The following is a 23,880-nucleotide window of genomic DNA, read 5'->3' on the forward strand; positions in this document are numbered from 1 at the left end:
GTAGATCAGCCTGGAAGTGTGAAATGCACTGCAGCAAAAAAGAATGTTATTTCTTTTTTTTTTTTTTTTTTAAATTGTGAAAAGTTTATTCAGAGGGTCATTTATTATTCAACCCCTCAAGCCACAAGAATTCTGTTTGGTTCCCCTAAAGTATTAAGAAGTTTTTCAGGCACAAAGAACAATGAGCTTCACATGTTTGGATTAATTATCTCTTTTTCCAGCCTTTTCTGACTAATTAAGACTCTCCCCAAACTTGTGCACAGCACTCATACTTGGTCAACATGGGAAAGACAAAGGAGTATTCCAAGGCCATCAGAGACAAGATCGTGGAGGGTCACAAGGCTGGCAAGGGGTACAAAACCCTTTCCAAGGAGTTGGGCCTACCTGTCTCCACTGTTGGGAGCATCATCCGGAAGTGGAAGGCTTATGGAACTACTGTTAGCCTTCCACGGCCTGGACAGCCTTTGAAAGTTTCCACCCGTGCCAAGGCCAGGCTTGTCCGAAGAGTCAAGGCTAACCCAAGGACAACAAGGAAGGAGCTCCGGGAATATCTCATGGCAGTGGGGACATTGGTTTCAGTCAATACCATAAGTAACGTACTCCACCGCAATGGTCTGCATTCCAGACGAGCTCGTAAGGTACCTTTACTTTCAAAGCGTCATGTCAAGGCTCGTCTACAGTTTGCTCATGATCACTTGGAGGACTCTGTGACAGACTGATTCAAGGTTCTCTGGTCTGATGAGACCAAGATCGAGATCTTTGGTGCCAACCACACACGTGACGTTTGGAGACTGGATGGCACTGCATACGACCCCAAGAATACCATCCCTACAGTCAAGCATGGTGGTGGTAGCATCATGCTGTGGGGCTGTTTCTCAGCCAAGGGGCCTGGCCATCTGGTCCGCATCCATGGGAAGATGGATAGCATGGCCTACCTGGAGATTTTGGCCAAGAACCTCCGCTCCTCCATCAAGGATCTTAAGATGGGTCGTCATTTCATCTTCCAACAAGACAACGACCCAAAGCACACAGCCAAGAAAACCAAGGCCTGGTTCAAGAGGGAAAAAATCAAGGTGTTGCAGTGGCCTAGTCAGTCTCCTGACCTTAACCCAATTGAAAACTTGTGGAAGGAGCTCAAGATTAAAGTCCACATGAGACACCCAAAGAACCTAGATAACTTGGAGAAGATCTGCATGGAGGAGTGGGCCAAGAAAACTCCAGAGACCTGTGCCGGCCTGATCAGGTCTTTATAAAAGACGATTATTAGCTGTAATTGCAAACAAGGGTTATTCCACAAAATATTAAACCTAGGGGTTGAATAATAATTGACCCACACTTTTATGTTGAAAATGTATTAAAATTTAACTGAGCAACATAACTTGTTGGTTTGTAAGATTTATGCATCTGTTAATAAATCCTGCTCTTGTTTGAAGTTTGCAGGCTCTAACTTATTTGCATCTTATCAAACCTGCTAAATCTGCAGGGGGTTGAATACTACTTGTAGGCACTGTATATACCCCTTTCACATGTAAAGCGCCATGGAATAAATGACGCTATTATTATTATTATTATTATAATAATGACCCCTGTGTCCGGCTGTGAACCCAGCATTCATAGGCATTAATAATTTCTGCCGAACTGACCAGATTAAATCTGCTGCTCTACAATAGCACAAGCGATCGGATGATCGCAGCTTCAAGTCCCTGGCGGGGACTAGTAAATACAATAAAAAGTGGAATTTTTTTTTTTTTAAAAAATGAAAAAAAATATAAAAACACAAGTTCAAATCACCCCCACCATTTGCCCCATTGAAAACAATATAGTTAAAAAATACACATTTGGTATTGATGCATTCAGAAATGTCTGATCTATCAATATATAAAATAAATTAAATTAATTCAATCGATTAAACAGTGTAACAAAAAAAAAAATCAAAACTGCCAGACTTACATTTTTCTGGCTGCCGAAACATTGCAATAAAATGCAATAAGTGGGAAAAACATCACATCTACCAAAAAATGGTATCCGCAAAAATGTCTGCATAAGGCACAAAATATAAACCATCACTTAGGCTGCTTTCACACTACGTTTTTTTTAACATGCATCATGAACGTGTTTTTTTGCTGGAAAAGTGGATCCTGTTTTTACAAAGAAAAACGCATGCAAACGCATGTGTTATTTTACAGGATCCTGTCACGAAGTTTATGCGCGGGCATTGAAGTCATGTGATCGGGAGTGAGGGGAACTGAATGTGATAGACTGGGAGCCGGCATCTGACAGCTGCGGATGCTGGTAACCAAGGTAAACATCGGGTAACTAAGCGAAGTGCTTTGCTTGGATACCCGATATTTACCTTGGTTACCAGCATCCGCAGCTGTCAGATGCCGGCTCCCAGTCTATCACGCAAAATAACACATGCGTTTGCATGCGTTTTTCTTTGTAAAAACAGGATCCACTTTTCCAGCAAAAAAACGTTCATGACGCATGTTATAAAAAAAACGTAGTGTGAAAGCAGCCTTAGCCCCACATACCAAAGAATAAAAACATTACAGGTCTTGGAAAAAGGCGACAAAAGGTCAGATTTTTTTTCCATCATTTAAATTGAAAGAAAACTATACATGTTTGGTATCTACATACTCATACTGACCTGGAGAATCATATTTGAACGTCAGTTTTACCATATTGTGAACATGGTAAATGAATAAACAATCTTGGATTTTGCACGTTTTGTTTCCCATTTTCCAGTACCATATATGGTAAAATTCTTGGTTTAATTAAAAAGTACAATTTGTCCCACATGAACCAAGCCCTCGTATGGCAATATTGATGGAAAAAGACTATATTACGTACCGGTAATGGGATTTTCCTGAGTCCACGACAGCACCCACGAGAGAGGGATCCGCCCTCTTCAGGACAGGAAACCTACAGATAAAAAGGGGCGGTCCCCCTCCCTCATCAGTTGGTTGCAGAGACCGGGAGAGGAACCGCCAAAGAATTAGTAAATAACACCGACCAATCCCAGGACACCGAAGCGTGAGAAAAAACAAACAAAGAAAGGGCAGGGGTGTAAAGGGTGCTGTCGTGGACTCAGGAAAATCCCATTACCGGTACGTAATATAGTCTTTTCCTTTCGTCACGACAGCACCCACGAGAGACTTAGAGAGAAGACACACTGAGGGCGGGATAACCACGGGAAGAGCCAAGCTGCCAAACGGAAGGTTAGTGGAAGAACCAAAGGCCAGCCGGCAGAGCCCGGAAAAGTTGAAGGAGAAGACCAAGGCACAGTCTTACAAAACCATCGAGGAGACATCCACCACAGCCACCAAGTAGGAGGCCACCTCGCAGGAGAACGATCCGTCACCGAGGAGGACAGGAGAACAGGCTGCACCACAGACGCGAGGGAAACCGTAGCCCACAGCCATCGGGGCAAAGGACAGCACGACACCAGAGGAGCACAGCCGGAATCCTGAAAGACAAAAAACAAAAGACCCATCCAGCCGCCAAGGGGCCGCCGAGCGTCCCGGGGTGGGGGGGGGGGGACAGCGTCCCCCCAAGCAAGGACGCGAAAGGAAGGAAGGGAGAAAGAGCACATGACAGAGAGGGGCAGGAAGGGCACAAAGGGTAGGGCGCCCAACCCCAGAGCAAGACCCCAGGGAGGAGAGCCGGTAGACGGGCCGGCTGGCAGCGGCCCCCAGCCGGAAGGAAGCGCACAACCCCTCAGAACCCGCAAGACGGGATGTAAACAGGGCGCCCAGGGCAGAAACAGTCACCCGGAGGGGACCGACCGAGAGACCCATAACCCTTCCTGACAGGAGAATGGCAGAACAGAGGACAACGGAAGACAGCAGATGAGGAGGGAGGAAGGGAGGGCAGGAAGAGCATCCACAGCCGACCACAAGGTTGGGTGCGGACTGGCGGCCTACAGCGCAGCAAGGACGGGAAGGCAGCAATTCCCCGACAAAAAACACCAGAAGCGAAGCAAGAAGCCCGAGGCGCCAGGCCCGGCGCAAGGCCAGGGAGGCGCAAGGCGGCAGAGGTGGAAGACCAGAACACAGGCCCCCGCGGTCCAAAGGCCAAGAGGCCCAGAGGCCCAGAGTACAGAGGCACAGAGGGCCAGACGCACAGAGGGCCAGACGCACAGAGGCACAGAGGGCCAGAGGCACAGAGGGCCAGAGGCACAGAGGGCCAGAGGCACAGAAGCCCAGAGGCACAGAAGCCCAGAGGCACAGAAGCCCAGAGGCACCGAATCCCAGAGGCACCGAATCCCAGAGGCACATAAGCCCAGAGACACAGAAGCCTAGAGGCACAGAAGCCCAGAGGCACAGAATCCCAGAGGCACAGACGGCCAGAGGCCAAGGGGCCCAGAGGCCCAGCTGCAGGAGACGCAGAGGCACAGAGGCCAAGAGACACAGAGGCCAAGAGGCACAGAGGGCAGAAGGCACAGAGGGCAGGAGGCCAGGAAACAGAGGGCAGGAGGCCAGGAAACACAGAGGGCAGGAGGCCAGGAAACACAGAGAGCAGGAGGCACAGAAGCAGGAGGCACAGAGGCACAGGGCCCGGAGGCCCAAGGCCGGGAGGTCCAGAGGCCAGGAAGCCACAGAGGGCAAGAAGCCACAGAGGCCACAAAGGCCAGGAGGCCCAGAGACCAGGAAGGCCGGAGGCCAGGAGGCAAGGAAGTACAGAGGCCAGGAGGCCCGGAAGCACAGAGGCCAGGAAGCACAAGACCCGGAAGCACAGAGGCCGGAGACACGAGACCAGGAGGCAACAGAGGCACGCGGCCAGGAAGCACAAGGCACAGAGGCCCGAGGCCAGGAGGCACCGAGGCCAGGAGGCACCAAGGCCAGGAGGGAGAGAAGCCCGAGGCCAGGAGGCAGAGAGGCCCGAGGCCAGGAGGCAGAGAGGCCCGAGGCCAAGAGGCACAGAGGCCCGAGGCCAGGAGGCACAGAGGCCCGAGGCCAGGAGGCACAGAGGCCTGAGGCCCGGAGGCACAGAGGCCAGGAGGCACAGAGGCCCGAGGCCAGGAGGCACAGAGGCCGGAGGCACAGCGGCCCGGAGGCACAGAGGCCCGAGGCCAGGAGGCACAGAGGCCCGAGGCCAGGAGGCACAGAGGCCCGGAGGCACAGAGGCCCGAGGCACAGAGGCCCGAGGCCCGGAGGCACAGAGGCCCAAAGGCCAGGAGGCACAGAGGCCGAAGGCCAGGAGGCACAGAGGCCCCAGGCCCGGAGGGACAGACTGACAGAGGCACGAGGCCAGGAAGCACAAGGCCAGGAAGCACGAGGCCAAGAAGCACGAGGCCAAGAAGCACGAGACCAAAAAGCACGAGGCCAGGAGGCACAGAGGACCGAGGCCCCGAAGCACAGAAGCTCGGAGGGACCGAGGCCAAGCGGCACAGAGGCCAAGCGGCACAGAGGCCAAGCGGCACAGCGGCCAACGGGCACAGCGGCCAACGGGCACAGCGGCCACAGAAGCAAGGAGGCCCATAGGCCACAGAAGCCAGGAGGCCACAGAAGCCAGGAGGCCACCGAAGCCAAGAGGCCCAGAGGCCACAGAAGCCAAGAGGCCCAGAGGGCACAGAAGCCAAGAGGCCCCGAAGCCACAGAAGCCCAGAGGCCACAGAAGCCAAGAGGCCACAGAAGCCAAAAAGGCCCAGAGACCACAGAAGCCAGGAGGCCACAGAAGCCAGGGGGTCCGGAGGCCACAGAAGCCAAGAGGCCCGGAGGCCACAGAAGCCAAGAGGCCCGGAGGCCACAGAAGCCAAGAGGCCCGGAGGCCACAGAAGCCAAGAGGCCCGGAGGCCACAGAAGCCAAGAGGCCCGGAGGCCACGGAGGCCAGGAGGACACAGAAGCCAGGAGTCCACAGGGGCCAGGAGTCCACAGGGGCCAGGAGTCCACAGGGGCCAGGAGTCCACAGGGGCCAGGAGTCCACAGGGGCCACAGAGGTCACAGAAGACCACAGAGGCCACAGGAGGCCAGGAGGTCACAGGGGCCAGGTTCCACCGAGGCCAGGAGGCCACAGGGGCCCAGGAGCTCAGCGGCAGGAGGGCACAGAGGCCACCGAGCACATACCAAGAGGGCACCCCAGCGCACACCCCAGTGCAGACACGACCAGGACGCCTGCCACAGCACAGCATGAGGGACGGTGACGGCAGAGGGACCGTCCCAGAAGGGGACTAACCCCGGACAGAAGGGCAGGGGGAAGGGCTGGCAGAGATCCACAGCCAAGCCCCCCCCGATCCGCAGAAGCAGGAGCACAGCCGGGCCACCGTCGGGGAGACAGAACGCGGACGCGGCAGGCCCAGGACACCCCTTCCCGCGTGCACACGCCGTGCAGCGGTGAAGACGTAGGCACGCGTCAGGGAGAGGCTCCGGCCTGACCGCCATAGCAACTCACCAGCACCGCAGCGTCCGGCCAGGATGGAGGGGACCACGGGCTACACTAGGAACCTTCCCGGCCGCTCCCCCGGAAGCGCTCCTGCATACTTCTGGGTCACTACAGCAGGGAGCGTGCGCTGACGCGGCAGGGCCCCCCCCCCGCCGCGCACACGTTTCAGTAGAAGCACGCTCTGCTGCAGGCGTCATATCCCTGGAGGCAAAGCCGGACCAGGAGAAAGAGGACAAGGTGCACCGGAGGACGGAGTCCATGAGGGGAGCTCCACCGACCGTGCTTCCGGATCCTGAGCTCCGCCGTTCCCTTGGAGACCGCACGGACTCAACTGGACCCAGGTACTGTAGGTTCCGATCCCTGCAGGACAGGAAACCAACTGATGAGGGAGGGGGACCGCCCCTTTTTATCTGTAGGTTTCCTGTCCTGAAGGGGGCGGATCCCTCTCTCGTGGGTGCTGTCGTGACGAAAGGAAAATAAAAGTTATGGCTTTTGGAAGAAGGTGAGGAAAAAACAAAAGCGCAAAAAAACAGAAAATCGCCAGGTGGTAAAGTGGTTAAAGGGAATCTGTCAGAAGGTTTTTGATAGCTCATTTGAGAACAGCCGGATGTAGTCAAACAGACTCTGAATCTAACAATGTATCCCTTAGATTATTGGGTGCAGCAGTTGAGACAATCAGAGCTTTTAGATTTAGCCATGCATTAGAGTTCAGAAAGTTAACCCGCCCTCACTAAGCTCTCCATATACAATATCTATAGACAGAGAGGTGCTAATCAGATCGGGAGGAGGTATAGTCAGACTGAAGAAGTCCTGCAATGTTAATTCCAAGTGATAAAACTTTCACTATAATTTAATTAAACACCACTAGCTGGGCTAAACACACATGGCCCTCCGTGTGCCGTGTTTTTTGCACACGTGTGTTCTCCGTGTGCTATCCGTGACAGCACACTGAGATCAAGAACTTTTTACTCACTTGTCCCCGGCGCTGCTGTCCATGGTGCTGCTGTCTCTGGCGCTGCTGCTTCCGGGTCCGTGGTGCAATGAATATACGATGAGCATAATGAGCGGGCCCTGAAGCAATTGACAGCAGAGCTGGTGACAGGTGAGTATAGAAAATAATTTTATTTCAAAGACATATGTTTTCTCCAGGACGTGTCACATGGATCACACCACTGTGTAGTCCGTGTGACGTCAGTGCTGCTGGACAAAGAAGGACTCGTCTCCGTGCGGAACACACAAACATGCGTGTGCTCCATACGGACACACGTTGCTTGTGAAAACACTGATGTGTGCACAGACCCATTGACTTGAAAGGGTCTGTGTATGTCCATGTCTCCGGTACGTATGAAAACGGACGTCATACTTACCGGAATCACTGACGTGTGAAGGGGGCTTAACTTTGTTTCAGTGCCTATCTCCGGCTGTTTCCAGATTACATAGCAAAACCTACTGACAGATTGCCTTTAATATAGTAAATTATTAAGCGCCACCTAATGGTGACTTAAGCTCAAACGCCTATAAAAGTATACAATTAGTATTGAAGACATGATGACCATGATGCTCAGTGGTACACAATAATTGAAAAGGTAAATATCCTTCAGAGTCTATGACTTTGACAATTACCAAAAAACAATAAAAAGCTAGCCTAATTTGTTTTATCACATCATAGTTTACTTAAATTTACTTTTAGTAAAAAAATAAATAAATATAACAAACCAAACTAAACAAACTGTTACATTTGACATGTTCATACACAACTTCAACAGAAATGAGTAAACTTTGGTTGAGGTAATATTTATCAATCAAATTTTGCTAATTTTTCTCTTAAAAATTATTTAAACAAACCTCACATATTAGGAGAAAGTGGGCCTGTTTTATACTGTTTGTTTGAGGACGGATTGCACAAGTCTGTGTATAACCAGTTATTAGCCAGTAATATTTTGTATTTTTCAGACTAATGATGTGGAGATGGCTGTGAAACATGAACTGATGAATGATGAGCCAACCACAGACGCAGGAAATGTGAAAAATGGATCAGCTGATAGAAATCTGCATAATTCACCCTCTGAAGAGCTAGAGTATTTCATGAGTCCAATCATCAACACCCATTTTGTAATTTTGGACTTTACACCTGTCAACTTTATAGATTCTGTGGGAGTGAAAATACTAAAATCTGTAAGTTATTAATCCGTTAACTAATTGAAAAACGCATAGGCTTTTTTTTATGTGTCAGGACCAGTTGCCTCAGTCTGAAAATACAGAACACAGCTCCTTAAGCCTGCTTTACACGTTGAAATTTCGCATATGATTTCTTATGCGATTTGCAACGCCCCCATCGTATGTGTGGCACGTTTAATTTGTTGAACGTGCCGCACATACGAGTAACCCCTGTCACACGCACTTACCCGTCCATACGACCTCGCTGTGGGCGGCGAACGTCCACTTCCTGGTGTGGGAGGGACGTTCGGCGTCACATCAACGTCACGCGGCAGCCGGCCAATAGAAGTGGAGGGGCGGAGCTGAGTGGGACTTAAACATCCCGCCCACCTCCTTCCTTCCGCATTGTGGGCCGGGAGCCGCAGGACGCTGGTAAGATCTGTTCATCGTTCCCGGGGTGTCACACACTGCAATGTGTGCTACCCCTTGTACAATGAACAATCTGACGTGCAATTCTAGAGAAAGGTACGATGTGTATGCGATGAATGTTTTAACGTTCAATCGCACGTACCTGTCACACACACTACAATGTACCTTACGATGCCGGATGTGCGTCACTTATGACGTGACCCCGCCGACACATTGTAAGATACATTGCAGCGTGTAAAGCAGACTTTAGACCGGTGTCTCATCTGACAGAAAAGCTGTAAGCACACATACTAGAGCTGCCTTAGAAGTGTGTGACAGCAAAGGAAATTAATCTTCTCCTTGGCTGACTAAGCACTTATAACTTCTCGTCGGCTGGAGAAAAGACATTTCTTCTGATGTCACAGACCTCCTCTGTTCACGGACAGACCTCTTCTGTTTACAGAACAACTCCTCTGTCAGTTCAGACACAGATCCTGGGATTAGTGTTTCTACAGCCTGCAACCGTCTTGCTACATGATGGGCCATTTTATCACAATCTTGGAGAATCTCTTTAAGGCCGGTGTCACACTTGCGATCGCCTCGCGTGTAACTTGCGCGAGTTTCGCAGTGCATCACCCGTCACGGACTCACACTCTGCTCACAGGAGCAGGTCGGCTGCATAGAGATGGATGCAACAAACCCGTTCCTGTGAGGAGAGTGTGAGTCCGTGATGGGTGATGCGCCGTGAGATACACGTGAGGCAATCACAATTGTGACCCCGGCCTAAGGTCTTTTTACACATGACAGTTATCGGCCCAATGAATTTTTCTTCCCAACCATTGCCCAGCAACAAGCTGACTAACAAAAAAATCAGGATTACCTACCGGTAATTGGATTTTCCAGACCCACAACAGCACTCAGGATAGAGAGGATCCACCCCAAAGAACAGGAAACCTACAGCTTTAAAACGTGGAGCCTCTACTGAATTCAGTGACTTAGAGTATTAGAGTAATTCAGATTAGTTAGTATGACAAATATTATTATACATATTTAAGCAATGTGGACATCATTTTCATCATGTGCATGCCCTACATATGTCACCAATCCCCCCCCTTTTTTTTTTTGTGCCACCTTGTGAGTAGAGATGAGCGAACCTGTTTTGTTCGTGTTCGCCAATTTCAGATTTGACACGAATTTTGTCCGGTTCGTTCAGGCTGAGCTTACCAAACACTTTGCTCAAAAGTCGGCAATGTTCGGTAAGTGTTTGTTTGCAGAAAACCCACTCCCGGCCCCATCACAGCCATGTCAAGTATTGGCATGGCTATGATTGGCCAGGGAAATCCCTGTAAAAAAAAACAAAAAAATAAACCCTGCCCTCAGACAGCATCTGTGATTGGTTGTAGTCACAGACCCTGTTTGTGAATCTGTATCATGGTACAAAACAAATAAAATTTGCGTAGGGTCCCCCTCATCTATTGATACAAGCACAGAGAAAGCCCACGGCTACAGGCTGCAGATCCCAGCCTTTTGCTTATCTTGGCTGTGTATCAAAATAGGAAGAACCACATGCAGCTTCTTTTGTAATTATTTAAATAAATCATTTAAAAAAAAAAAACAAAAAAAACCCACTTCTATCTAATCGCCCTGCGTGTGGGGCTATTATCATTACTATTTTATGTGTGCTGTTTATTCTGTAAATTCTCTATTTTAAAATTTTGTTGAAACAAAAAAAAAAGCCTGCAGTCACCCCAAATTTTATACCCAGCCAAGATAAAGCCCGACAGCTGGGGGCGGGTATTCTCTGGCTGGGGAGACACATACCTATTGGAACTCCCAGCCTAAAATAGCAGCCTGCAGCCGCTCAGGATTGCCGCTTCCATTAGATATGACAATCCCGTCACTTTACCTGGCTCTTTCCAATTGTGCCCTAGTGCAGTGGCAATCGGGGTAATAAGATGTTAATAATAGCCCACACCTATCAGTAAGCCCGAGATTAGTAATGGGAGCCATATATGAGACGCCCATCATTAATCTGTAAGGGATAGTGAATAAACACGATAACCGAAAAAATCTTTTATTTCAAATAAAATACAAAAAAACGCTCACCTACATCTAAACTGACAGCGAGCGGCCATAGAACATGAGAGCAGAGAGCCTGAGCCATATCGATGAGCAGTGACATCACTCAGATTATTTGCGGCCACAGCTGGAGGTTCCCATGGACCTCCACCTGTGACCACATGTAACCTGACCTGATGGGACCTCGATGAACACTGTGACCTCCCCTCAGGTGAAGTCACTGAGTTTACAGACCTGCATCTCCTTCAAGAAAACTGCTTGTTTGTTTTTGACAATAGATGCAGATTTGGTGCTGAAATTTTTATACCATATTCCTGCACCCAATGTACACCTCCTGGAAAAAAAATTAATCAAAACTGTATCATAAAACATGCAGTTTTGATGTGGGGGGTTTTTTTGCCAGTAGGTGTAGATTGGGTGCAGGAATATGGTGTAAAAATTTCAGCACCAAATCTGATAACTCTTAGCAAAAAAATGTTTGTGCTGAAATTTTTCCCCATATTCCTGCACCAAATGTACATTTCCAGGCAAAAGAATTGCATCAAAACTACGTGCCACGGTATTTTGATGCATTTTTTTCCAGATGGTGTAGATTGGGAATTTATGTAAAAATTTCAGCACCAAATCTGCATCTCTTGGCAAAAAAATGTGGTTTTCTACCAGGATATGCAAGTTTGTGAACTCAGTGACCTCACCTTAGGCATCTGATTTTGATTTCCCCACAATCATAAAATCGTCTAGATATGGTATGAACAGAATATTCCTTGGTATGTGTTGACATTTCAACCATCAACTTTGTGAACACCCTGGGAGCAATTGAGAATTCAAAGGGAAGGTGAATAAGCTGACCCTAAACCACTACCGCCACCATGACATTTTTCTGATGACCTCAGTATATGGGTACGTGGTAATAGGCATCTCTGACATCTATTGTCACCATGAAACATCCTGGGTTCAGAAGTTTCACCACCGTGCCGAATGTTTCATTATTATGAACCGATTTGAGATTTTTTAAATTTATAATGCTCCTGAAGGATGAGTGTCTGGGTTTTTTTTTATTTGCTTGACTTGCATCCATCCTGAGAAACAGCACAAGTCCTCCACAGAGTTTGAATTTTGTGCAGTTTCCCGCCTTGTAACGTCACCGGTCATCCGGAAGCACCTCCTTCCAGTCCGGGTCACAGTGGCACCTGCAGACAGCGTCGGGATGCCGCACGCCCAGGACACTTCCATCCCAGGTGCGCTGCCTTTTCCCCGCCTGCTCGGTTCCCCAGGGGGCACTGACGCCGATCAAGGCCGGGCACCCACCCCTCCCTGGAGATGGCCTCTCAGGTGAACTTCAATCTTCAATCTTCTCCGACAGTGCCTGGTGCTGTAAGTCTGCCTCCAAAGGACAGGAAACCACTGAAGCGTATAGAGGCAACACCTTTTAAAGCTGTAGGTTTCTTGTCCTTTTGGGGTGAATCCTCTCTCTCCTTGTTGCTGTCGTGGGGAAGGGATGAGAAAAAACCTCTTATTTGTAATATAATTACATCTTTTATGTGGATTTAAACAGTATGATTAATCAGCAGTCACCTTTTCCATTGTAAACAGGTATGCACTGTCAAAAATAATGTTTGTTTTTTTTAATCTGCTATAAGCTTTGTAGGCTATACTTCTTATTGAATCCTTACTCCTCTGAGTGTGTTTGCTCATACAGCTGCACTTTCCTGACCCCTGAGCCGTGCACTTCTTGGGGGTCTTTTAGGTGATCTGGGAAGATCTCGGGATCTGGACCCCCCACTTCACAATAGATGTATATATAACCTGCTACAGTTTGAGTTATTCTTTAAACAAGTGACTTATATTGTCAGTTGCTATTCGTTATGGGCAATAAATCAGTGAGTGTCTTTAAAGGACTGTTTATGGGTTCTAAGGTTATGGCATGTGTTTAGGCTCCACTTAAGTAACAAGTGACAATTTATATTACTACGGTATAATGTTTTTACTGAAACCTTTTTCTTGCTACTAAAAAAATTCTGTCACGACTTGTTTACTTTCTTAATAGTCTATAAATTTGCATTTCTTCTGTTCTGCAGATAATCAAAGAATACAAGGAGATTGGTGTTGATATTTTCTTATCTGGCTGTAATGGTGAGTTATGGATCATGCTCATATCTGTGTACATATATACATTTTGTGTTAGTTTTCATGCTAAATATCATAGACACTTGCGGCTTATAGCATTTTTTTAATCAATAGGAAATAACAAATATAATTTATCTTCAGATTTGTATACTAAAGTTGTTCTCCTACAGTAGAAATTTACCAATTATGCACAGCATAATTAACAAACATCTGCACTGAGACTCTGCTCTGTACAGATCACATGGGGTGCACTGAACCTCCGCTCTGTACAGATCACACAGGGTGCACTGAACCTCCGCTCTGTACAGATCACACAGGGTGCACTGAACCTCCGCTCTGTACAGATCACACAGGGTGCACTGAACCTCCGCTCTGTACAGATCACACAGGGTGCACTGAACCTCCGCTCTGTACAGATCACACAGGATTCACTGAACCTCCGCTCTGTACAGATCATGCAGGGTGCACTGAACCTCCGCTCTGTATAGATCATGCAGGGTGCATGGAGACTCTGCTCCGTACAGATCACACATGATTCACTGAACCTCCGCTCTGTACAGATCACACAGGGTGCACTGAACCTCCGCTCTGTACAGATCACACAGGGTGCACTGAACCTCCGCTCTGTACAGATCACACAGGATTCACTGAACCTCCGCTCTGTACAGATCATGCAGGGTGCACTGAACCTCCGCTCTGTATAGATCATGCAGGGTGCATGGAGACTCTGCTCCGTACAGATCACACAGGATTCACTGAACCTCCGCTCTGTACAGATCACACAGGGTGCACTGAACCTCCGCTCTGTACAGATCACACAGGGTGCACTGAACCTCCGCTCTGTACAGATCACACAGGATTCACTGAACCTCCGCTCTGTACAGATCATGCAGGGTGCACTGAACCTCCGCTCTGTATAGATCATGCAGGGTGCATGGAGACTCTGCTCCGTACAGATCACACAGGATTCACTGAACCTCCGCTCTGTATAGATCATGCAGGGTGCATGGAGACTGCTCTGTACAGATCACACAGGATGCACTGAACCTCCGCTCTGTACAGATCATGCAGGGTGCACTGAGCCTCTGCTCTGTACAGATCACGCAGGGTGCACGGAGACTCCGCTCTGTACAGATCACGCAGGGTGCACGGAGACTCCGCTCTGTACAGATCACGCAGGGTGCACGGAGACTCCGCTCTGTACAGATCACGCAGGGTGCACGGAGACTCCGCTCTGTACAGATCACGCAGGGTGCACAAAGACTCCGCTCTGTACAGATCACGCAGGGTGCACGGAGACTCCGCTCTGTACAGATTATGCAGGGTGCACGGAGACTCTGCCTTGCACAGATCATGCAGGATGCACGGAGACTCTGCTTTGCACAGATCATGCATGGTGCACTGAACCTCCGCTCTGTACAGATCACACAGGATTCACTGAACCTCCGCTCTGTACAGATCATGCAGGGTGCACTGAACCTCCGCTCTGTATAGATCATGCAGGGTGCATGGAGACTCTGCTCCGTACAGATCACACAGGATTCACTGAACCTCCGCTCTGTACAGATCATGCAGGGTGCATGGAGACTGCTCTGTACAGATCACACAGGATGCACTGAACCTCCGCTCTGTACAGATCATGCAGGGTGCACTGAGCCTCTGCTCTGTACAGATCACGCAGGGTGCACGGAGACTCCGCTCTGTACAGATCACGCAGGGTGCACGGAGACTCCGCTCTGTACAGATCACGCAGGGTGCACGGAGACTCCGCTCTGTACAGATCACGCAGGGTGCACGGAGACTCCGCTCTGTACAGATCATGCAGGGTGCACAAAGACTCCGCTCTGTACAGATCATGCAGGGTGCACGGAGACTCCGCTCTGTACAGATTATGCAGGGTGCACGGAGACTCTGCCTTGCACAGATCATGCAGGATGCACGGAGACTCTGCTTTGCACAGATCATGCATGGTGCACTGAACCTCCGCTCTGTACAGATCACACAGGATTCACTGAACCTCCGCTGTGTATAGATCATGCAGGGTGCATGGAGACTGCTCTGTACAGATCACACAGGATGCACTGAACCTCCGCTCTGTACAGATCACGCAGGGTGCACGGAGACTCCGCTCTGTACAGATCATGCAGGGTGCACGGAGACTCCGCTCTGTACAGATCATGCAGGGTGCACGGAGACTCCGCTCTGTACAGATCATGCAGGGTGCACGGAGACTCCGCTCTGTACAGATCATGCAGGGTGCACGGAGACTCCGCTCTGTACAGATCATGCAGGGTGCACTGAGACTCTGCTCTGTACAAATCACGCAGGATGCACGGAGACTCTGCTCTGTACAAATCACGCAGGATGCACTGAACCTCTGCTCTGTACAAATCACGCAGGGTGCACGGAGACTCTGCTCTGTACAAATCACGCAGGGTGCACGGAGACTCTGCTCTGTACAAATCACGCAGGGTGCACGGAGACTCTGCTCTGTACAAATCACGCAGGGTGCACGGAGACTCTGCTCTGTACAAATCACGCAGGGTGCACGGAGACTCTGCTCTGTACAAATCACGCAGGGTGCATGGAGACTCTGCTCTGTACAAATCACGCAGGGTGCACTGAGCCTCCGCTCTGTACAGATCACGCAGGGTGCACGGAGACTCTGCTCTGTACAAATCATGCAGGATGCACTGAGCCTCCGCTCTGTACAGATCACGCAGGGTGCACTGAGCCTCCGCTCTGTACAGATCACGCAGGATGCACTGAGCCTCCGCTCTGTACAGATCACGCAGGGTGCATGGAGACTCTGCTCTGTACAAATCATGCAGGATGCACTGAGCCTCCGCTCTGTACAGATCACGCAGGGTGCACTGAGCCTCCGCTCTGTACAGATCACGCAGGGTGCACTGAGCCTCCGCCCTGTACAGATCACGCAGGGTGCACGGAGACTCTGCTCTGTACAGATCACGCAGGGTGCACGGAGACTCTGCTTTGCACAGATCATGCAGGATGTAATGAGACTCTGCTCTGTACAGATCATGCAGGGTGCACGGAGACTCTGCTCTGTACAAATCATGCAGGATGCACTGAGCCTCCGCTCTGTACAGATCACGCAGGATGCACTGAGCCTCTGCTCTGTACAGATCACGCAGGGTGCACGGAGACTCTGCTCTGTACAGATCACGCAGGGTGCACGGAGACTCTGCTCTGTACAAATCATGCAGGATGCACTGAGCCTCCGCTCTGTACAGATCACGCAGGGTGCACGGAGACTCTGCTCTGTACAGATCACGCAGGGTGCACGGAGACTCTGCTCTGTACAGATCACGCAGGATGCACGGAGACTCTGCTCTGTACAGATCATGCAGGGTGCACGGAGACTCTGCTCTGTACAAATCACGCAGGGTGCACTGAGCCTCTGCTCTGTACAGATCACGCAGGGTGCACGGAGACTCTGCTCTGTACAGATCACGCAGGGTGCACGGAGACTCTGCTCTGTACAGATCACGCAGGGTGCACGGAGACTCTGCTCTGTACAGATCACGCAGGGTGCACGGAGACTCTGCTCTGTACAAATCATGCAGGATGCACTGAGCCTCCGCTCTGTACAGATCACGCAGGGTGCACTGAGCCTCCGCTCTGTACAGATCACGCAGGATGCACTGAGCCTCCGCTCTGTACAGATCACGCAGGGTGCATGGAGACTCTGCTCTGTACAAATCATGCAGGATGCACTGAGCCTCCGCTCTGTACAGATCATGCAGGGTGCACTGAGCCTCCGCTCTGTACAGATCACGCAGGGTGCACTGAGCCTCCGCCTTGTACAGATCACGCAGGGTGCACGGAGACTCTGCTCTGTACAGATCACGCAGGGTGCACGGAGACTCTGCTTTGCACAGATCATGCAGGATGTAATGAGACTGCTCTGTACAGATCATGCAGGGTGCACGGAGACTCTGCTCTGTACAAATCATGCAGGATGCACTGAGCCTCCGCTCTGTACAGATCACGCAGGATGCACTGAGCCTCTGCTCTGTACAGATCACGCAGGGTGCACGGAGACTCTGCTCTGTACAGATCACGCAGGGTGCACGGAGACTCTGCTCTGTACAGATCACGCAGGATGCACGGAGACTCTGCTCTGTACAGATCATGCAGGGTGCACGGAGACTCTGCTCTGTACAAATCATGCAGGATGCACTGAGCCTCCGCTCTGTACAGATCACGCAGGATGCACTGAGCCTCTGCTCTGTACAGATCACGCAGGGTGCACTGAACCTCCGCTCTGTACAGATCACACAGGATTCACTGAACCTCCGCTCTGTACAGATCATGCAGGGTGCACTGAACCTCCGCTCTGTATAGATCATGCAGGGTGCATGGAGACTCTGCTCCGTACAGATCACACAGGATTCACTGAACCTCCGCTCTGTACAGATCACACAGGATTCACTGAACCTCCGCTCTGTATAGATCATGCAGGGTGCATGGAGACTGCTCTGTACAGATCACACAGGATGCACTGAACCTCCGCTCTGTACAGATCATGCAGGGTGCACTGAGCCTCTGCTCTGTACAGATCACGCAGGGTGCACGGAGACTCCGCTCTGTACAGATCACGCAGGGTGCACGGAGACTCCGCTCTGTACAGATCACGCAGGGTGCACGGAGACTCCGCTCTGTACAGATCACGCAGGGTGCACGGAGACTCCGCTCTGTACAGATCACGCAGGGTGCACAAAGACTCCGCTCTGTACAGATCATGCAGGGTGCACAAAGACTCCGCTCTGTACAGATCATGCAGGGTGCACGGAGACTCCGCTCTGTACAGATTATGCAGGGTGCACGGAGACTCTGCCTTGCACAGATCATGCAGGATGCACGGAGACTCTGCTTTGCACAGATCATGCATGGTGCACTGAACCTCCGCTCTGTACAGATCACACAGGATTCACTGAACCTCCGCTCTGTATAGATCATGCAGGGTGCATGGAGACTGCTCTGTACAGATCACACAGGATTCACTGAACCTCCGCTCTGTACAGATCATGCAGGGTGCACTGAACCTCCGCTCTGTATAGATCATGCAGGGTGCATGGAGACTCTGCTCCGTACAGATCACACAGGATTCACTGAACCTCCGCTCTGTACAGATCACACAGGATTCACTGAACCTCCGCTCTGTATAGATCATGCAGGGTGCATGGAGACTGCTCTGTACAGATCACACAGGATGCACTGAACCTCCGCTCTGTACAGATCATGCAGGGTGCACTGAGCCTCTGCTCTGTACAGATCACGCAGGGTGCACGGAGACTCCGCTCTGTACAGATCACGCAGGGTGCACGGAGACTCCGCTCTGTACAGATCACGCAGGGTGCACGGAGACTCCGCTCTGTACAGATCACGCAGGGTGCACGGAGACTCCGCTCTGTACAGATCATGCAGGGTGCACAAAGACTCCGCTCTGTACAGATCATGCAGGGTGCACAAAGACTCCGCTCTGTACAGATCATGCAGGGTGCACGGAGACTCCGCTCTGTACAGATTATGCAGGGTGCACGGAGACTCTGCCTTGCACAGATCATGCAGGATGCACGGAGACTCTGCTTTGCACAGATCATGCATGGTGCACTGAACCTCCGCTCTGTACAGATCACACAGGATTCACTGAACCTCCGCTCTGTATAGATCATGCAGGGTGCATGGAGACTGCTCTGTACAGATCACACAGGATGCACTGAACCTCCGCTCTGTACAGATCACGCAGGGTGCACGGAGACTCCGCTCTGTACAGATCATGCAGGGTGCACGGAGACTCCGCTCTGTACAGATCATGCAGGGTGCACGGAGACTCCGCTCTGTACAGATCATGCAGGGTGCACGGAGACTCCGCTCTGTACAGATCATGCAGGGTGCACGGAGACTCCGCTCTGTACAGATCATGCAGGGTGCACGGAGACTCCGCTCTGTACAGATCATGCAGGGTGCACGGAGACTCCGCTCTGTACAGATCATGCAGGGTGCACGGAGACTCCGCTCTGTACAGATCATGCAGGGTGCACGGAGACTCCGCTCTGTACAGATCATGCAGGGTGCACGGAGACTCCGCTCTGTACAGATCATGCAGGGTGCACTGAGACTCTGCTCTGTACAAATCACGCAGGATGCACGGAGACTCTGCTCTGTACAAATCATGCAGGATGCACTGAACCTCTGCTCTGTACAAATCACGCAGGGTGCACGGAGACTCTGCTCTGTACAAATCACGCAGGGTGCACGGAGACTCTGCTCTGTACAAATCACGCAGGGTGCACTGAGCCTCTGCTCTGTACAGATCATGCAGGGTGCACGGAGACTCTGCTCTGTACAGATCACGCAGGGTGCACGGAGACTCTGCTCTGTACAGATCACGCAGGGTGCACGGAGACTCTGCTCTTTACAGATCACGCAGGGTGCACGGAGACTCTGCTCTGTACAGATCACGCAGGGTGCACGGAGACTCTGCTCTGTACAAATCACGCAGGATGCACTGAGCCTCCGCTCTGTACAGATCACGCAGGATGCACTGAGCCTCCGCTCTGTACAGATCACGCAGGGTGCATGGAGACTCTGCTCTGTACAAATCATGCAGGATGCACTGAGCCTCCGCTCTGTACAGATCACGCAGGGTGCACTGAGCCTCCGCTCTGTACAGATCACGCAGGGTGCACTGAGCCTCCGCTCTGTACAGATCACGCAGGGTGCACGGAGACTCTGCTCTGTACAGATCACGCAGGGTGCACGGAGACTCTGCTTTGCACAGATCATGCAGGATGTAATGAGACTCTGCTCTGTACAGATCATGCAGGGTGCACGGAGACTCTGCTCTGTACAAATCACGCAGGATGCACTGAGCCTCCGCTCTGTACAGATCACGCAGGATGCACTGAGCCTCTGCTCTGTACAGATCACGCAGGGTGCACGGAGACTCTGCTCTGTACAGATCACGCAGGGTGCACGGAGACTCTGCTCTGTACAAATCATGCAGGATGCACTGAGCCTCCGCTCTGTACAGATCACGCAGGGTGCACGGAGACTCTGCTCTGTACAGATCACGCAGGGTGCACGGAGACTCTGCTCTGTACAGATCATGCAGGGTGCACGGAGACTCTGCTCTGTACAAATCATGCAGGATGCACGGAGACTCTGCTCTGTACAGATCATGCAGGGTGCACGGAGACTCTGCTCTGTACAAATCATGCAGGATGCACTGAGCCTCCGCTCTGTACAAATCATGCAGGATGCACTGAGCCTCCGCTCTGTACAGATCACGCAGGGTGCACGGAGACTCTGCTCTGTACAGATCACGCAGGGTGCACGGAGACTCTGCTCTGTACAGATCACGCAGGATGCACAGAGACTCCGCTGTGTACAGATCACGCAGGATGCACAGAGACTCCGCTGTGTACAGATCACGCAGGATGCACAGAGACTCCGCTGTGTACAGATCACGCAGGGTGCACAGAGACTCCGCTGTGTATAGATCACGCAGGGTGCACAGAGACTCCGCTGTGTATAGATCACGCAGGGTGCACTGAGACTCTGCTTTGTAAACATTGTCTCATAGACCAAAAAATTTAATTCACAATGGTTGTCACTTTATAGCCTCTTGATCCAGGACTGGAGAGATGTGGCTGTAGCAAAATCCCCTGTGCTATAAAATTCCATATACAAAGTACATTCTATAATTGCTTTAGCTCCCCTTAATTTTTCACTTTGGGTCTAAGGAGGTAAATTTGTCCAAGAATTTGTCAAGACTGTGGTGAACACATACACATACATTCTTAGTGATTATGATGTCTGCCACAACAATACTGTTATTTCTCTTTTACAGTACAGTTAACGTTATTCATCAAACAAATATATTTGTGGGCAATGCAAAGATAACCATAACAAACGACAGTGTTTTCCATTGAGAACATACTTTTTCTAGGGAGAAATATCTTTGGTGTATGCCGTTTTTTTTCTGAATGCTAAAAATTGACCCATATAGTGACAGAAAAGGTTTATCTCTAGCAGAGTAAGGCTGCTTTCACACTACGTTTTTTTTTTTAACATGCATCATGAACGTTTTTTTAACGCAAAAACGGATCCAGTGCAAATGCGTTTTCATTTCAATGCATTTGCAATGGACTCGCGTCAACATGCATTCACCTGCGGTTGCGTGCGTTATAGTGAGGATCCAGCGACTTGCAGTTTAACTTTTTTCAAAAACGCTACTTGTAGCGTTTTTGAGCTGCGTCCAAATACTATTTTTCACTGGATCCTGACTATACTGCAGGCAAACGCATGTGAACGCTGGCATGCTGATAGACAGGATCCTGCTTGCTCTACTGAGCATGCCCAGAAACCAGCCTGGCGTGATCAGTCCCTCTCTCCCCCCTCCCTCCCTCTCTCTCCCCCCTCCCTCCCTCTCTCTCCCCCCTCCCTCTCCCCCTCTCTCCCTCCCTCTCCCCCTCCCTCTCCCCCTCTCTCCCTCTCCCTCTCTCTCCCCTCCCTCTCTCGGTAAATATCGGGTAACCAAGCAAAGCGCTGTAACCAAGCAAAGCGCTTCGCTTAGTTACCCAATGTTTACCTTGGTTACCAGTGTCTGCAGCTGTCAGATGCCGGCTCCCAGTCTATCACGTTCAGTTCCCCTCACTCACGATCACATGACTTCAATGCCCGCCCATAAACTTCAAGTGAAAGGATCCTGCAAAATAACACATGCGTTTTTCTTTGTAAAAACAGGATCCACTTTTACAGCAAAAAACGTTCATGACGCAGGTTAAAAAAAACGTAGTGTGAAAGCAGCCTAAAGCTGCTTTCACACTACGTTTTTTTTAACATGCGTCCTGAACGGTTTTTTGCTGTAAAAGCGGATCCAGTACAAATGCGTTTTCATTTCAATGCATTTGCAATGGACTTGTGTCAACATGCGCTTGTGTGCAGTTTAGTCAGGATCCAGTGACTTGCAGTTTTTTAACATTGTTTAAAAACGCTACTTGCAGTATTTGGACGCAGCTCAGAAACGCTACAAGTCGCTGGATTCTGACAAAACTGCGCGCAAACGCATGTGAACGGTGGTATACTGATACAGGATCCTGTTTGGTGTACTGAGCATGCCCAGAAACCACAGAGTGAGTTTTTCTTTCTCTCTCTCTCTCTCTCTCTCTCTCTTTGTTTCTTTCTCTCTGTGTCTCTGCCTGTCTGTCTCTGCCTGCCTGTCTGTCTCTGCCTGCCTGTCTGTCTCTGCCTGCCTGTCTGTCTCTGCCTGCCTGTCTGTCTCTGCCTGCCTGTCTGTCTCTGCCTGCCTGTCTGTCTCTGCCTGCCTGTCTGTCTCTGCCTGCCTGTCTGTCTCTGCCTGCCTGTCTGTCTCTGCCTGCCTGTCTGTCTCTGCCTGCCTGTCTGTCTCTGCCTGCCTGTCTGTCTCTGCCTGCCTGTCTGTCTCTGCCTGCCTGTCTGTCTCTGCCTGCCTGTCTGTCTCTGCCTGCCTGTCTGTCTCTGCCTGCCTGTCTGTCTCTGCCTGCCTGTCTGTCTCTGCCTGCCTGTCTGTCTCTGCCTGCCTGTCTGTCTCTGCCTGCCTGTCTGTCTCTGCCTGCCTGTCTGTCTCTGCCTGCCTGTCTGTCTCTGCCTGCCTGTCTGTCTCTGCCTGCCTGTCTGTCTCTGCCTGCCTGTCTGTCTCTGCCTGCCTGTCTGTCTCTGCCTGCCTGTCTGTCTCTGCCTGCCTGTCTGTCTCTGCCTGCCTGTCTGTCTCTGCCTGCCTGTCTGTCTCTGCCTGCCTGTCTGTCTCTGCCTGCCTGTCTGTCTCTGCCTGCCTGTCTGTCTCTGCCTGCCTGTCTGTCTCTGCCTGCCTGTCTGTCTCTGCCTGCCTGTCTGTCTCTGCCTGCCTGTCTGTCTCTGCCTGCCTGTCTGTCTCTGCCTGCCTGTCTGTCTCTGCCTGCCTGTCTGTCTCTGCCTGCCTGTCTGTCTCTGCCTGCCTGTCTGTCTCTGCCTGCCTGTCTGTCTCTGCCTGCCTGTCTGTCTCTGCCTGCCTGTCTGTCTGTCTCTGCCTGCCTGTCTGTCTGTCTCTGCCTGCCTGTCTGTCTGTCTCTGCCTGCCTGTCTGTCTGTCTCTGCCTGCCTGTCTGTCTGTCTCTGCCTGTCTGTCTGTCTGTCTCTGCCTGTCTGTCTGTCTGTCTCTGCCTGTCTGTCTGTCTGTCTCTGCCTGTCTGTCTGTCTGTCTCTGCCTGTCTGTCTGTCTGTCTCTGCCTGTCTGTCTGTCTGTCTCTGCCTGTCTGTCTGTCTGTCTCTGCCTGTCTGTCTGTCTGTCTCTGCCTGTCTGTCTGTCTCTGCCTGTCTGTCTGTCTCTGCCTGTCTGTCTGTCTCTGCCTGTCTGTCTGTCTCTGCCTGTCTGTCTGTCTCTGCCTGTCTGTCTCTGCCTGCCTGTCTGTCTCTGCCTGCCTGTCTGTCTCTGCCTGCCTGTCTGTCTCTGCCTGTCTGTCTGTCTCTGCCTGTCTGTCTGTCTCTGCCTGTCTGTCTGTCTCTGCCTGTCTGTCTGTCTCTGCCTGTCTGTCTGTCTCTGCCTGTCTGTCTGTCTCTGCCTGTCTGTCTGTCTCTGCCTGTCTGTCTGTCTCTGCCTGTCTGTCTGTCTCTGCCTGTCTGTCTGTCTCTGCCTGTCTGTCTGTCTCTGCCTGTCTGTCTGTCTCTGCCTGTCTGTCTGTC

The 23,880-nt window shown here is 51.0% G+C and overlaps 1 protein-coding gene across 1 annotated transcript in view; it reads left to right on the forward strand.

Moving 5' to 3' along the window:
• The window catches only part of SLC26A5 (solute carrier family 26 member 5), a 134,742-nt gene that overhangs the window by 105,623 nt on the left and 5,239 nt on the right, over positions 1–23,880 (forward strand). Inside the window, exons 17-18 of the mRNA XM_075345184.1 lie at positions 8,336–8,557; positions 13,105–13,159. Of these exons, the coding sequence (XP_075201299.1) occupies positions 8,336–8,557; positions 13,105–13,159 (277 nt within the window). The remainder of the gene's footprint in view (positions 1–8,335; positions 8,558–13,104; positions 13,160–23,880) is intronic.

Source organism: Anomaloglossus baeobatrachus, chromosome 4 (assembly GCF_048569485.1).
Source record: "Anomaloglossus baeobatrachus isolate aAnoBae1 chromosome 4, aAnoBae1.hap1, whole genome shotgun sequence".
NCBI lineage: Eukaryota > Metazoa > Chordata > Amphibia > Anura > Aromobatidae > Anomaloglossus > Anomaloglossus baeobatrachus.